We start from the raw sequence: 17,333 nt of genomic DNA on the forward strand, positions 1-17,333 counted from the left end.
CCAGCAGATGTCCGAACGCACTAATGCGCCCTTCTACAGCTATCGATTTAACATAATGCATTTTTAATGCGGGGCTTGAGAAGCGAAAGAGAAGTAGGTGATGTGGATGTTCCATGATGGATGTGCATGGTGTTTATATGCAGCAGTGCCGTTTAATGCAATATATTTAAATTAAATATTTTGCTTTTCCGAAATTATGAGCTGTAATTGGGAACTCCGAGAATAGTTTAAATATATATGTTATTCCTGCTCCTGCACAGATGGTCTTTGGCTGAAATTGTATTTCTTCTAGATATCAGCACTTCCGCTAAATTAGCATGATGTTTCAGAGCTTAATGGGCTCTCTGACGCGTGTTTTTCTTCCTGTGTCGTAGATATTACAGCGTTACAGTTGCTTTTACTCCTTTTGGAGTGGAGAAGCGGCGCAGTAGTTAGCGCACTACGAACCCAGTGATCTGAGTTCGATTCCCAGCCATGGCTCAAACTCAGCGGTGAGTGATACCTCAACCACCGGCCCATTTGGATTGCAAATCCAGTGCGCTGACCGTTCCACACGTCCCCGCCGCTTTGAAACATCTAGCTGTAAATTCGCAATCGCCAATGCTTCCACACTTGCGTTGTGAAGCTACAATGTGAAAATGCAACGTTCGCGTTGTTAACACAACGAGGCTGAGAATAACATGGGGAATTGTAACTGCGAACATCTGCAAGCGTGAACGCAGCTCTGCACGTCAAGCTATATTTAGATTGAGGAAGGAAGCGATGGAACTTTGAATACTGTCTGAAAGCACATTTCAGAAAAGGAAGATATTTTTTCGTAACAATTTGCAGTTAATGGCTTGCTCTTCCTGATTTCACGGGCAATACATACAATGACCTTCCATAGAAATAGGGATTCACTCTGGCGTATGCAAATGAGGCCGCTCTATTCAAAACCGAGCAAAACAATAAACTAAAAATAATGTAATGCCTTGCTACCCTCTGATAATGTAGTCCACAAAGCATGGTGAGACCACAATCACTGCATTGCGAACCTGTGCGCCCTACGGTATGTGTGTGCAGATGCTGGCAAAGGTGCAGCCCTGCATTTGCAGGCTCACCCCACTGCTTGTGGAAGGACCCCCGCTAGAGGGAGCGCCAGACGTTTTGGAAGAGGTGGGAGTACAAGAGATATAATAATTAAAATGCATAATGCGCATTCCATATTAGAATCCCAATGCGCAATGTGTGAAAAGCAGGAAACAAAAACAGACCCAGGGCAACCGTCCAAATTAAAGAGGGAAGGCCACTTTAAAGAGATGGGTTTTCAAAGCAGACTTGAATATATCTACTGACTCTGATTGCCTAGTTTCAAGTGGAAAGGCGTTCCATAGCTTGGGCGCCATGCTAACAAAAGCCTGATCACCAAATAAGCGCAACCTAGACCTGGGAGTGCTGAGCAGTTGGAGATTAGAAGATCTTAAGGACCTTGATGTAAAAACATGAATTAGTTTTAAAGCCAAAAGGTTATAGCAGTATCTTGAAATCCACTCGGAATATGACTGGTAGCCAATAATTACCCCACCATACTGGCGATCGACTCACTGGGTGGACAGAGACGAGGTGGGGAGGGTGCATAAGCTCTCACATTGTTTCAACTGCAACGCCGGCAGATCGCATGGAACCAGCGACTATCTGCATTGCGAGACCGGTGTGCTAACCGTTACATCACGTTCCGTGCATAATGCACTGGATCCGAAAAGCCTGCTTGGCCTCGGAGGACAAAGCGGGCGAACTTCTGCACTAAAGCCCCCTCCGATGAGCGTTACACTGTCCTTGCTAAGCTTTATGACCCGTGGCTGATGTGAGCGCTGGAGCAGTCTCCCCCACCGACGTGAACGTTAACAAACCCCCCCCGCCCCGCCCCCCCCCCCTAGGCCACTTCCCCACCGCCACCACCAGCAACCAGCCTTAAAAACATATTTTATTGGCGTCGTGGGCTCACGAGATGGAGTAAGCACTCGCATCTTAGCCATTAGCGTGCTATTTTGCGTACCTTAATGTGGAAATATTTGTATTTTTTCCTCTCATCGGCCAAGCTGAGGTGATCTGTTGCCTTCATGGCAAAGGGAGACAGGGAAAAGAAAATCGCTCAATAACAAAACTCCGACCCCATGCGATGCTACCCCTGGCCTCATCAGCGCATTCCATCAAGAATGTTTCATCTTCCACTTAAGGGCCCTTTTGTTGTTAGCCTCCTGGGCTGGTGTCGCTGCATAAAGTGGCACGTCCGTGATATAAAAAAAACAAAGCACAGTCGAGTCCTAGGGAGGGGACAGCCGAGGTGTGGCGTGGTGGTTGGCGCGCTGCGATCTGAACCTGCTGAGTTCGATTCCTTGACCACAGCCTAACATCAGTGGGCGAGTGATATGTGAACCGGTCCTTTCGCCCCCCCCCCCCACCTCCACCCAAAGTCATCCCTAAAGGGTACGGAGAATCGGGGCGACCGCCCTGGGCCCCGCACTTTGGGGGTCCCCGGGCTTCAACGTCACGCGGTGTCAGATTTAATACTTCCCCGTTAAGTTTGAAGGCGTGGGATTTTCCCCGCCCCACACTATTAGCGGCTATGCACGCGCCACACGCTTTCACCAACCTGCGCTGACCAGCGTGGTGAAGTATGGTCAAACAAACTACAACACGGCATGGCTAAGCCTTCATCCGACAGAGGATTAAAATGGCTGCAATACTTCACGCTCTACCATCAACGAGTCAAAAAACGCAAAGTGACGAATCGATTTTTCTTTTTCACGTTGCGGCGAATTGCAGCGGCCACTAATAGTTGCTCGGTTCGCGTAAACCCTTAACATACATTACTTTTCTTGTATCGTTTAATAATCGATATGAATCGATGCATTGCTACACCTCCAATTGTGTGAATTGTGTTATTAATCGGTGCAATGTCAGCATTATTTCCACAGCTCAGTGTGTGGTCACAATCGTTATGCTTCCTAACTAAAGCGTATACAGTGTGTGTTAATTTCATCACACGACAATCATTATGATTTGCAACGTCCTCGCGTAATCTACAGTGATGTATTCTGTGTAATAATCGGATAATTAATATTTGTAAATTTCTGAATTAAAATTAAGGTGTGCACGAGGGGACGCGTGTGCTCGTGGTTTCGCTCTTTGCAGTATGCAGAGCAATTCACCATCTCGATCTTGCATTCAGCCGCAGCCCATTGCTTATTTTAGATTAAGCGCGACCCTTCTCGATACCATTTCTCATTTTATTGCATAGCACACACTTGTCTATGCCAATATGCATTGACCGTAACGTCTTGCAAAGACGTCACGTAATTTTTTTTCAAACAACCCAATTCACTCTCTATCGATATATTATCATTGTACGTGAAATGTGACAACAAAAATGTCTAATCTCATAATTTCACAACCGTAGATTGTTGGGGGGGGGGGGGGGGAAACACCAAGCCTGAAAAACGTTCACGCTTCATCGAACTAGTGTGAGTCTACAGACACCGTGACCGTATGAATCGTGGTCTTTTTGTCAGCAATGCATTTGCCTAGGGGGGAGTAAATGAGGTGAATGGGCCGTGTGCAGTCGTGTGTACGCTCCGTGTTTCATGTACATATACATAAGGGGCTTCTCGGAAAAGGTCAGAGCGTTCGCTTGCCCTGAATGAATTTCTGGTTCTGCAGGATGGAGGTTAGCCAGAAAACAAAGTAACGGGCTACGACTGATCGATGGGGTGTTATCAGATTGCTTTCGTTAAGCGAATGGGGAGTGACCGTAGTATTTATTGCGACCGAAGCCTTATGATGGGATAAGCCGACCCAAGCCCAACCCCCTTGGTTCTCACATCACGAATACACATATATACCCATAGCGTCTCTCGGTTTCGCAGTGCAGTTACAGAGGCAATCCGCAGCTCTCGCCGCATTGGCCATTAGGATCGAGCAGACGGCGGACACTTCAATGGTGCCGCCTGTGATCTAAGGACTCGCGCACGCTGGCCCCTGCCTTTAAGGGCTCTCTGCCATCATGAGCAGCCGGCAGACGCCACTCTTCGTGCTGTTGCTGCTCTGCAGTTTGCTATCGCAAGGTAGGTTTCGCAGAGTTAAACGTCGTCGTCATTGTTATTGCCTAATTTTGCAAAGGGTGTCTCAGCGTCTAAACATAAATCGTATCGTGTCACTTTTGATTTACAATATATGTCTTTAACACGCTGCGCGGTGTGCAGTGCCGTTGCCCGTGCACGATAATCGCAAGTTTGCTTCAGCACCCTGGACAGCAACCAATGCATAATGCAGATGGCGAATGCCCAGTCGGAACGTTTGATAGTAATTAAATTAAGACGCTAGACTATGCAATAGAGGCGTTGACTATAGAATGCGTGCGATGCATTTCCTCGCCTTTTGCGAGTGATGTGTCCAGTTTATGAATTATTCGCCCTCGACTTTCTCCCACTCGTACGGATGGAGTCAGAATGTGCGCGAAGCCCATGCATTTATTTACAATCTCATTGACTTTCACAAGCGGCAAGAAACCAACGGGCAATTGTAAATGCGATCTCATGCAGGCCATGCCTGGAAGTGTTAAAGGTGAATATATCTCTTGGTCGGATATCCAATTGCATAGTTGATCACGAAAGCGATCCGATTTTCTCTGTGCGTTAAATATTGCACGGCTGTTACGTCAATTTCCAAAGGTTAAGTGTGCCGACTGGTTAAGTTAACGGAGAAATGCTTCACGTCAAATGGTCTTGACACATGCGCGCGCACGTTGATTCGTGGTGGCTTGTGAAATCCACTCACTGTCTCCGAATTCGTGTACAGCATCGCGTTTGTCTCACTGACGGCTTTTCGAGTGCGCCATTCTCGTTGCACAACCGAATGAAGTTGTTATCTCTGCGATCCATCTCACTCATAGGCACACTCCAATCACTCCATCTTTCTTTGATCGTCTCGTCGCGTGTATTTCTTTCCTCAGCTTCAATGCAGTCAACAAGGTAATATCCATCTATCTAGTCTCATCTTATTCTGCGGCCATCCATTGCAAACGATGATGACTGCGGAGAACAGCTGGTAGTAGTTGGTGGGATGAGAGGCCAGCCCTTGAGCGGAAGCATCGGCCCGCACTCTGTGGGCAAGAGTTGCTGCTCATCTGTTGATTAGGATTCGTGTCGTGGATGTCGATGTTGGTGTTGATGCTGACAGGAATTTTCCATTTTGTAACATAGATCCCTTCCGTTTAACACGTAGGCTTTCACGACTAATATCATCCATAATACAGGTTTTTTTGGGAGGTTAGATCGCGTAAAATATATAAATGCGTCGTGAAACCCGCCAACACCCAACACAGCCAATTATTAAGGTTCATCACCTAAACAGAACATGGCAATCCAATTAAATAATTATTTGTAATGGTTTATGTTGCATTACCTCTTTTGTCTATCCGAGCCATTCCAAGGGAGCATCTCTTCCGCGGTGTTTAAATTAATTGAGACCTTTTAAGCAAATCTGTTTCAAAGACAATGCATATATTATCAGAGCATGTTTGTTTGCATGTTTTGCAAAGCACGAGTGGTTAATGCAGACACGATTGCCTTGCAAAATTTATCTATTTGGCGTTTGAACATCTTTACACCTTTTTAAATCGCCAGAAAGTGTAACATCTCTACTTGTACTTTTCATCATTTTTAATGTATTGCTCGTGTAAGTTCACCGGACTAGGTGGATGACCACACCTTGCAAGATCGTGGGAGATAGCAGTGGCTTAGGGAGGCTTTCATTCAGCAGTGGATTTACCATGGCTGATGATTGCGATGACCTGTGACCCCTTCCCGTTGTTGTGTTTCAGCCTCGCTGGCACCTTTGACTGGGCAGCTGTCCAAGGAAGACGAAGCGGTTGGTTAATTAAATTAATTAAATACTTCCGCACCAGTGGAGACTAGGCTCTATGAAAAGCCGTTTCGGGTGTGGACCAATCAATTTCAAGGACAGTGCATATCATTATCAGAGTTGTCTCTTTTTCTTTGCATTTTGACTGCTTGTGTTGTGGTTATTACAAACATGATCCCTTGTATAAAGGTGTCAGTTTTGGTGCCAGATAAAAGGGTAAAAACCTATTACTACTTCCGCTCCGTTTCGTAGTAAACATTGAGTTAATGTCACCCTCTCGTGCATGACGAATCACCGTGGGTGGCCTGTTACGACTCATGAGACATGTATTTGAAGAATTCTCAAAACATTTCAGGGGGTTCCTTTGAATCCTAAAAAAAAGCATACTAAATCAAAATAAATATTGGTTTTGCTTTGAATTACCCATGCATCGTGAGAGGGAGAGTTAATCGAGTCGAATGCAACACGCTTCGGTAATAGATTTGCAACGTGCACGCTCCGTTGCAATGTAACAGTCAAATACTGCGATGTAGGAATGCGCAGAAAGACAACGTGGTCGCACTACGAGCCGCCCGCACGGGCAGACGACAGACCTTCGAGCGTGTACGTGATGAGTGAACGGCGAGTGTGCGCGCTGTCGTTTGAAGGTAATAAAGTGCATCATCGAGGTGCTGTCCGATACCCTGAGCAGAAGGGAGGATTCCACTCTAACCAAGGAATGCCTGGAGATACTGAAGAGCGGTTCGTATGCACTCGTATTTTAATGACAGCAGAAGCTGCGTACACAAAGCACACCCCCGTCGGGCGTAATAAGACCAGCTGTGCGCTTGAATCAGAAGTTTCCCTTCGCCTTCATCTCCCACGAGGTTCATGTAAAGAGCGTTGTTGCTTCGATGACAACTGCCATTACGTAAGGTGTAACTTATATCCAGCCTCCGAGTCTCAAGTTTTATTTTGTTGAACCCGGTGAGAAGTCACCAGACCAGCATGGAGGGTTTGTTTGCGAGATTGTGACCTGGGGCACCGAGACGACAAGAGCAAATAACATTTAAAAAAGAAACAGTGTGGGCAATGAAGCAAATAGCTTCTACTGTGATGATTTACAGAAACATTGCTCTCAAAATGTGGACCTTGTCGCTGAGAAAAGGCGATTTTAGAAATGATCGTTACGAAAACTAGGAGATAATATGCCGATCAGCATGTGTATCGTTAATTACTTTGTCTAATTATAATCATTTAAATAAATTAGCCCGCGCCAATGATCCAATCACAGGTGAATAGCATTCGATACCGTCAGATATCGGAAGAGTAAGCAAACTCGAACCTGGATAGGGCTCGGTGTCTCACCCACCATGCACAAATAGGGTTGTGATAAGGCTGCTGGACTGAAATGTGCAGAGAAAAAAAAACATGTGCTGTCCTGTATAGTATTTCTATGCTCTCTGCCTTTAACTGGCACTGACCAGCGTGGTAAGGTATGGCCAATGAACTCCCACGACCCTTGATGGCATGGGGAGGCCCTCGTCCGGCAGTGGATGGACAACAAAAGCGCTTAACCTATGCAACATTAGGCACAGGTAATGGATGATGAAGAAAAATAATATGGGGTTTTTTTCATTGTAAGTACATGTTTTCATTAACTTTTGCAGACCAGCGGATATATGACTTGCTGCAACACGACAGTGTTTTGAATGGACTCCAAGAACTGGCGACACCAAGTAAGGAATCACCTTCCGCTGCCAATCAAATCACGAGTCCATTCGGTATTCGCGTCATTCTTATAGCAACAAGGCGACCAAGTTGTTTGATAGCCCGTTTGACAATATTGTTCATGTTTTTGTTTTTTTGTTTGTTGCGGTTGCACCCGATTCAAGAGCCGAATGGCTCACAGGGCTATACCAAATAAATGAAAACTTTGAAAAAAAAAAGCTATGAAAAAACAATACGAGAGGCACACGAAGTATTCTGTGCTTATTTACGTTGTCGAGCGATACCGCACACAAACACGACCTCGTGTGCCTCTCTGCCCTGCTGCTGACTTCACGCATAGCTCTGTGGCCATATCGGAGATGTGAAAACAAATGTTTGGTGATGCTACGTTGGCAGTGATGCGACAAGCACCACCGATTAGCACGGTTAAGGTACGGACGGTGCGAAAGAAGTTCATCATAATACAACAAATTCCATGCTCATGTTTGTGCTATGGAGAAGGGTAATTTTCCTACACGTCGCCTATTATGTTTTTTTCCTTTTAAAAAGGTGCCATTGATAAATGTGTTGACTTTTATTTCGTTAACATAGGAGAGTTGTATTTTTTTTTGCCAAGTGTACACACTCCATATTAATGCGACAGCAGCTCCATGTTATGGGTCAGATATAAGGACACGTGGAAGGATTATAACCTCAAACCTTAAGGCTGACGCTTCAAACCCATCCGCTGTCAACGATCACACTAATAAGGGACGTACTGTAGCCGCATTTGCACGTGAAAAGCCACCAGAAATACAAATATTTATATAGCAGCACTCAAGCAGGGGATAGCCGAGCACTCCACCATCGAGGCGACCGGAAGAGTACAGGCAGAGACGTGAATGGGTCGCGTAACAACAGTGAGTTGTTTACATTGTTATTCTAGCGACGTTGCATCGTGTTTAAGACAAATTATTAATTTGACTGGTCTTTTAGAAGCGACGCTTCCGCATTCGGATAGTAATTGTTCATCAAATGTGGTATGGAATTGAATGCAACTATATCCTCTTAATTACATACACAATAACTCATGGTCGTATGTGTGTGCGTGCGTGTATTTGTGAACCCTTCTTCATAGCACATACATGAATGGGGAGTGGTAGTGTAGCGGTTAACGCGCTGCGCTACGAACCTGGCGATCCGTGTTCCATTCGCGCTCAAGGGCCAACACCAGTGACGATTATCTGAACCGGTCCTGCGAATCCTCTCCTAGGTAGACTCAGTCTCAAATGAGTACTTGGTGCGATGTGTAAATATCGCCACTAGGGAGACAAAGGCGGCCGGGAGTGATGTTGGCCACCCACCCCCTCGTGTGCCGTGCCGGCCTTCATAGGTGCTCGCTAACAGCACTTGCCCAAACAGTCTGTTAAGGCTATAAGGGTGATCTTTGTATTGGTGAATGAGATGCATATGAATGAGATGCAATTTATTGGCGATTAAAAGACAGACAATGCAGGGAGATTCCCGTTATGGACAAGATCTAAACTGTATAATCTCCTCTCGTTTATAATGGCACAAATTGGTAATTGCCAGTCTTCAATAGACAATTTTAAAACATGCTAATGAAGCTAATCATTTTGTTGCTTAGTGCGTTAGGCGTAAAGACAATGTAATTACCACGATGATTCATTATATCCTTTCTGAAATAAGTGTTTCAGTCATTGAGTAATAAGTTCCGTAGCGCTTCAAGGTAAGCATTTAACACAAGTGTGCAGGACATTCATTATTAACCTCCCATCCAGGGTAATCCATCCTTTCTCACTTAGCGATAAATAAACCAAGGGCATTCCAACCAATAATTCATCACGTTTTTCCAGGCCAAGTCAAACACAAGTCTCTCGCATCTGGGTCTGAAATTCGATCGCCGTATTTATTTAGCACCCGTTAAACTAAATCAAAACTTGTTCAATATAAAAAAATAGATATTTAGAAATATATATAAATTATTGCACCACAAACCAAATCACCCTGAATACGCTCAATCTCATCGGAGCTCGGAATATAAGCAGGGATGAGCCTGGTTCTTGAATTGGGTGACCAACTATGTCTGGCCAGGCGTTGTAGGCATGGGGCAACAGGATGGCTGGGAATTGGCGATGAAACTTGGACGTGTACAGCCTCGCATGCATGGGTTTTTTCCAGGTTCTCTTCCACGTGCTAAAAAAAGATCTATAATCGCCACATATCCTCATGTTGGACCCTTCCTAAAAATATTAATTGACACTCATTTGAGACTTCCCAGGCTAAATAACTGGCATTTATGATTCAACTTGTACGGTAGCATCTTGAGAGAGCAGTGTATTAGTCATCATGAGAGAGATAATTAACACAAGTGCAGAAAGTTGCTCGTGTGTGCAGTCTCTAGACCAAGATACAGACGGCAGCATGTTAAAAAGACATACACACATTTTAGTGTATCGCAGGATCCTGAGAGATGGAGGCAGCATGGTGAGACCTACATCCCTCAGTGAATTGATCATGGCTAGTGATGATGACGATGATGAGGATATACATTTATGCATTATATTACACAGTAATTACATTTTAAGTGATACTTTTTTCGACACATTCGATTTCACAGCTCTAAAAAAATTTTTTTTTAAAGGAACGCGTGTAAATGGTGACATCAAATGACTTTGTGCATGTCGCAACTGACATTCTCGGGTGTAATATTCGTTGCTCGTATTCTTCCCCAGGTGTAAAACTGACACCGAGCCGACGAGGTGACAGCAGGGATTACCTCTGGGATGACTTTCGCAGGCACTGGGAGAAGCGATTCACGGAGCCCAGCGAAGGTACAATAATAGCTTCCCCTCTTTGACCTGTGCAGCCGCAGCGTCTGTGGAAGCTGCATGGTGCTGCGACAATGGCCAGACTCCACTGGCCCACCAGTAGCCGACATTCCATGGGGACTTGGACATGTGCAGCCAGTTTTGTCAATCCGCTGCTGGGTGAGGGCCCACCCCACGCTGTTAATTTGCTCACTTTTCATGCAACTGCAGATGGAGGTAAAGCAACGCGGCATTGGCGAGAGTTGTGGTTGCTGACCTCTCTCGCCCCGCGGCCGCTGTGATGCGCAAAAAAAATTGCGGACCACCACGCCCCGATGGAAATTTTTTTTAAAAGAGATAATGAAGACTACTCTAAAAGTGCTTTCAGTTACGATTTTAAATAAATGCATACAAAGATGAACTCTTCTTCGCCATTGATTCGTGTAAATAGTGCAATGGATAGCAACACAACAATGTAGTTTGATGTAAAAACTAAAATCTTAAGTAGCTGCAACATTCCCGCGGATCGCTCCTTCCCGCGTCCTCGTGCAGAGCCGCGGGTTCCCAACCGGAGTCACGCGGGGACCCCTGGGAGTACGGGGCAATGTCCCAGCGGGGTGCGTCGTGAGACGATTTATAAACGCGTGAAATTATATCGTGCGTGATAGAGTCGCTGGCGAATAATCACGCATGAATCTGCCAATGTAAGAAATAACGAGGATAAAATGTTAAATCCATGTGGTAACATAGAACGGTCGTTAACATCGCGGTTTCCAAGAGTAACTCATGAGGGGTGAACAAATCACGTCATGCGTGCAGAGTGTCGTTTGGTTTTTTTCCGCTTGCAGTTACCAGCTAGTTGGGATACCTCACGAAATGGACAATTAGTTAAGAAAATATTGCTGTTCATTATTCACATATTTATTCATCAGAGCCATGTTGGGTCAGGCAAGGGGGGTAACACAGTAGCCAACGAAAACAAATGTTGACAACCACTGTTCTAGAGCATGAACTCTTGGGCGAGAATGAGTCGTGTGGTTGTGCCCAATGTGCCCGTGTCCAGAAGAAGATGTTCGGTTCTCTGGCAAAGAGCACGCCGAGCCACGCGGCCACCACGTGGACGACAAGCGACTGTGGCGGTTCTGGCCGTCGGTAGAGGAGGAGGGGGAAGAGGAGGCCAAAGAGCACGGGAAGCAGCCCATGGAAGAAACGAGGCGGCACCACGAGGAGGAGGATGAGAGGAAACGGCACCGCGAGGATGACCGCAGTGAGCCGGAGGAGAAGGATGAGGACGAGGAGGATGAGAAAGACGGCAGAGAGGCAAAGCGTCATCACGACGGCAGGCACAGCGCGGAGGACACGAAGCGGCACGCGGACCGGCACGGCGAAGAGGGGGGCGACGACCCGCGGCATCGTGCGGACAGACGGGGCGTGGAAGAGGAGGAGGACGAGGAGGAAGAGGAGGACAGGGAACGCCACCATCCAAAGCGGCACCACGACGACAAGCACAGCGACGACGACGACGAAGAGGATGAGGAGGTGGAAGAGAAACGCCACCTCGGTGAACAGCGAAGTGAAGAGGAAGAGGAGAACAAACGCCACCGTGACGACAAACGAAGCGAGGAGCGTGAGAAGCGTCACCATGGCGACAAGAGAAGTGAGGAAGAGCAGGGCCCTGTGCATCACCATGGAGACAGGCACAACGCAGAGGAGGAGAAGCGTCACCATGGCGACAAGAGAAGCGAGGAAGAGCAGGGCCCTGTGCATCACCATGGAGACAGGCACAACGCAGAGGAGGAGAAGCGTCACCATGGCGACACGAGAAGCGAGGAAGAGCAGGGCCCTGTGCATCACCATGGAGACAGGCACAACGCAGAGGAGGAGAAGCGTCACCATGGCGACAAGAGAAGCGAGGAAGAGGACAGCGACGAAGACGACAAGCGTCACCATGGCGACAGAAGAAGCGAAGAGGAGGTCGAGAAACGTCACCATGGCTACGAACACGGCGAGGAAGGGGAAGACGTCGAACGTCACCACGGCGACAAACGAAGTGGAGAGGAGGGAGAGTCTGAAGAAGGCACGCGCAACAAGGGGACGGAAGAGCACAACGGACATCACCACTTAGTTAAAAAGCATCACCATGACGACAGGCGGAGCAGCGAGCGCTACTTTGAGCGTCCCGGCGAGGAAAAGCGTCACCACGACGAGAGAGCGAGCGACGAAGAGGCCGAGGAGGAGGAGGAGGAAGACGGCGAAAGGAAGAAGCGTCGCCACGGAGAGACGAGGCACAACGAAGAGGAAGATGAGGAAGAGGAAAAGAGACACCGCCACCGCGAAGAGAAAAGACATCGCAGCAGCGAGATAGAAAGCGAGGAGGATGAGGAGAAGCGACACCGTCGGGGAAGCCAAAGCGATGATGAGGAGGACAAAACACATCATCACGGAGATGACAAGCGCCACAGCAGCAGCAGCAGCGTGAGCGAGGACGACGATGCTGAGGACGACGAGGACGAGCGTCATCGCGAGGAGAAGCGTCACCGAGAAGAAAAGAGGGCACGGGGCGAGGAGTGGGAGAGTGAAGGTGACGACGGAGAGAGGGACACGAAACGCGACGACGACGACGACGACGATCGTCATCATCGTCGTCAGCGCAGTCACCGCCACCAGGACAAACGCTCCAGGGAAGAGGACCGACGGAGCGAGGAGAGCGAGCGTCGTCAGCGCGGCCAAACGCGCGGCTCGGAGGAAGAGGACCGCGGCTCGGAGGAGAAACGCCTCAGGGAGAAGCGCAGCGAGAGCGACGGCGGCGAGGGAGCCGCGGCGAGCACGGAGGAGAAGAGGTCCCACCGGTTCCTCCCTCGCGCCGGGGGCAAAGACGCACAGATCCACGAGAAATTGCCCGACGACGAGGACGACGAGGAGGAGGACGAGGAGGTGGAGGAGGAGAAGAGCGAGGAGCATGGGGGCAGCAGCGCGGAGCTGAGGCGTCAGGCCACGCCGGAGGTCGAGCGACCGGGCCCCGTGGCGGACCCCGACAAGCGCACGACGGAGTCGGCCAGGGACGAGGAGACGAACCAGTTCAAGGTTCACAAGAAGGGCGAGTCGGAGGGAAATGAAGGTAAAGCTCAGGAGGTACGTGTGGCCAGGGCAAAGCCCTCTGCTTGGAGTCATCGGAGACTATTCCGTTGTTGTTGTTGTTTCCTCTGCGTTCAAAATGGAATTCCGGCGTGACGCTTACATATTTGTTTATTTCATGTCTGTTGTTGTTACTATTATCGGTGGTTTGACAGATTTGTGATCGTTGCATCGCAGGACCGTGAGGGATGGCAACCGCTTTGGCAGGCCATCATCCAGCAGTGGATTGATCATGGCTGATGGATGATGTTTATAATATTCGCACGATCGTAATCTCTGGGGTGGTTTTAATGTTTGGCTTCTTGCTTTGCTTGCGAGAACAAAGACAAAGATCCCCCGTATAGCCTTAACAGACTGTTGGGGCAAGTGCTGTTAGCGAGCATCACCTATGAAGGCCTGAACGGCACACGAGGGGGTGGGTGGCCAACACCACGCCGGGCCGCCTTTGTCTCCCTAATGGCGATGTTGACACATCGCAACAGGTACTCGTTTGAGGCTGAGTCGACCTAGGGGAGGATGCCCAGGTACCGGTTCAAATAATCGTCACCGGTATTGGCCGTGAGCGGGAATCGAACCCAGGTCGCCAAGTTCGTATCGCAGCGCGCTAACCACTACACTACCGCTCCCCACACACATACACACGCACACGTGCGCACTTGCACACACACGCGCGCGCACGTGCACCCTTGACCCTTTGACCCGTGCCAGAGTTACCGACGCAGTCCTTCAGTATCGCGTGCAGGTGTGGTATGGCAGCGCGTGGAACACCTGGGTCACGCCAAAATGGTCTCGTCACGATCACGATGACGTCGTTGACTGAACGACCCAAAGACATATAGTGGACGGAGAAGACGGGAGAGAGACATGCGAATGACGACAATTGAATCGTGATTGTGTGGACGTTCGGGCTTCAGCGGCTGTTTAATAAATCAGGGGCCTGGCCGAGTCACGCGAGAGCTGACACAGACCGTGGTGGCGGGCGTGCTAACAGAGTTGTTACACGGTTGGTTACGTACGGTGCGAAAGAAGGTCAACAAAAAGCAAAGACGCATATCCCCCCCCCCCCGCTGTGTAGCCTATGACAGACTCTAGGGGCAAGTGCTGTTAACGAGTAGCACCTATGAAGGCAGTCACGGCACACGAGGGGGTGGGTGGCCAGCACCACGCCCGGCCGCCTTTGTCTCCCTAGTGGCGATGTTTACACACCGCACCGGGTACTCAATTGATAGCTGAGTCGACCTAGGGGAGGACGCCCAGGACTGGTTCAGATAATCGTCACCGGTGTTGGCCGTGAGCGGGAATTGAACTCGGGCCGCCGGGTTCGCAGCGCTAACCAATGCCAATAACCCGCCAATAGGCACTAAGGGACGGCGACGTCACCACGGCGCCTGTGCCAGGCCATGTGCACTTTGAGGCAGTCACGTGAAGAGTCGAAGGCTCGTTGACAGCAGCAGGTCACGGGACACACCCAGCAGGTGCCATGGGTCGACTGGCTGAGATGACGCACCACCTGTGCCCACTACCCTGCCAGCTTGCTGTATTTTATCCGCCCGGAGCTCCGCTCGTTGTTGTGAGCGTCGCTCCTCTGCCCCCAGGTGTTGTTTGGAGGGCGACTGCCTCCCAACCGCCCAGTAGCAGCAGCAGCAGCATCTTTCACGAGCCCTACACGACCACACCAACCACACCGTAGTAGGGCAGGCGGCCAGCGCGTGCCCTACTCACATTCGTTTGCGTTGCCCTTTCGTTGCAGGTGAAAGAACTCACGAAGTTGGCCAAGATGGAAGCCGAGCTGGAGAAAATTGTTCAAAGGTTGAGTGCAGCTAAGAGTTAGCGTGACCCCACTGGGGCAGCTGCAGCGACCACCACCACCACCACGACCACCACCACGACCCGCTCCCCCAGCGCAGCACTTTCATCGGCAGCGAGCGCCCGCTTCACACACAACACACACACACCCACATCTATAATATCTCTATAACCCGCTGTGTTTGTGATGGGCCAGCGCGTTGTCGTTGCTGCTAAATGTCACCCCCCCTCCCCTCCCCCCACACACACTCACCGGTGCACGTGGGTGTTTGTTAGCCTGCGGTAACAATAACAACAAAAACCAGTGGCGGTCGTGAGATGAATATATATGAAACCGTGCATGAATTGTGTAAGCGGTGTTTTATTATTTGTTTAGTTGCCGTGTGTTGATGAGCAGACGAGACGCATCTATTGCAGACTGAAAAAGCTGAACCCGAAAGCACACGGAAAGTATTGGTTTATTGTTGGTTTCCTGTTGGTTTATTGTTAGTTCTAATCACAGTCTCGCCCGAGTGTTTTGTCGTTTTTGCCGTAATGCAAATAAAAAAAGTATTAATTGCAAGCATACGAGTTTGTTGTTATATTCCTGAACGCTTTGCAACGTGACGTTTACCACGTCGTTCAGCCTTAAATGTAGGCTCCACTTCTCATGGACCCGACACAGAATGCATTCACCAACGTGGACGTTGTGAACCAGTCCGGTGCTGCATAGCCCGATACAACATACGAGCAGGACGAACGATTCTGCGCAAAAGAACACGTCACAAAATCTGAAAAGTCACGCGCAGAATCACAGGAAGAGTCGTGCGTGAATTAGCCGTGTGACATTACATTGCACATACGAATGTAAAGACGCGAGAATTTAAAAACACATGACAGTTATTCCACCCCATGCCCCTGTGCGATTCCATATTTACACAGCTCGAAGAAATCCACAGTCCAAATGCGAGGACACTAAATATGGTTTGGAGATGACTATAGAAAGGATACAACTCTAGCACTGCAATAAAGAATGACGGGTATCAATGAAGCAACACAGCGAGAAGAGTTAATGGGGTCCCACCGTCATTCGTAAGCTGATGGGAGGGACACAAACAAGATTCATGGGATCTTTTTGCCAGTATCAAAAAGGTCCCATAGATATCACTGCTCATCCCGGGCGTATCCATGCTTACATACTTGCATTGCTTATATAACGATCCCCTTTTGTTGTTCTCTGGTCTAGCCCTGGTGAGACAAGGCCATGAAAAAACTGTCTGGTGTAGGCCTATCAGTTTCAAAGACAATACATACATTAATTATCAGAGCACATTTGCATGTTTTTATGTAAGTACGTGTGGATAATGCAGTAAACTTGATGCCTTGCAATAGGTATCTATTTGGTGTTTGAACATCGTAACACCTGTTATACCGCTAGAAATGGCTAAAGCCTATTTTTTTTAAAGTTCGTATCGGAGGTGGTTGTTGGCTTGCGAGAGTGGGTGGTTGAGGACTACAAGGGGGGATCAGATGAGGTCCAAGATGGGCAAACCCTCGCACTTGGTGGCTTCACAATCACTCAGGCGGCATGAGGAAGGAAATGCCTTCTCATGCAAATGTGCTTGACAATATCTTGGATTTCCCAAATGCTTATACAAAGGGTTCTTCAGAGTTGCTTTAGCTCAGCAGCCATACAAACTGTTCATTTTATTTTTATACATTACAGACGTTTCCTCCAAAGTGTAAAAATAATTATAAATATATGTCCAGGTCCTTTTTAAAATCAACTATTAGTTAAAGGGCTTCCCAGACGACATTTCAGTCGTGGGTATTATCTGGCCATACTTCGCCACACTGGTCAATGTTAAGGATGTTATCCGTGGTTGGGAATCGAGCTCAGGTGGCGCAGGTGAGTGAACAAAGTGTAGTGTCGTAGAACGACACTACACTTTGTTCGTAGAACGACACTACTGTATATAGGTGCCGTAGGCG

General features: G+C 48.4%; 1 protein-coding gene across 2 annotated transcripts; it reads left to right on the forward strand.

Moving 5' to 3' along the window:
• The first annotated feature begins 3,706 nt into the window (after positions 1-3,706).
• Positions 3,707-15,924, forward strand: LOC116939639 (uncharacterized). Of its 2 annotated transcripts, none has more exons than XM_032948299.2 (7): positions 3,707-4,103; positions 5,861-5,907; positions 6,549-6,642; positions 7,551-7,619; positions 10,347-10,445; positions 11,485-13,553; positions 15,307-15,924. In XM_032948299.2, exons 1-7 carry the CDS (start codon positions 4,043-4,045, stop codon positions 15,385-15,387), a joined length of 2,520 nt encoding a protein of 839 aa, XP_032804190.2. In that variant the 5' UTR covers positions 3,707-4,042; the 3' UTR covers positions 15,388-15,924. The 2 variants fall into 2 exon arrangements, with proteins under 2 accessions (XP_032804190.2, XP_032804191.2); XM_032948300.2 differs by having other exon boundaries at positions 11,485-13,539.
• Positions 15,925-17,333: the final 1,409 nt, after the last annotated feature.

The sequence above is a fragment of the Petromyzon marinus genome, chromosome 6 (assembly GCF_048934315.1).
Source record: "Petromyzon marinus isolate PM22_M1 ecotype Great Lakes invasive population chromosome 6, UKy_Petmar_22M1.pri1.0, whole genome shotgun sequence".
NCBI lineage: Eukaryota > Metazoa > Chordata > Hyperoartia > Petromyzontiformes > Petromyzontidae > Petromyzon > Petromyzon marinus.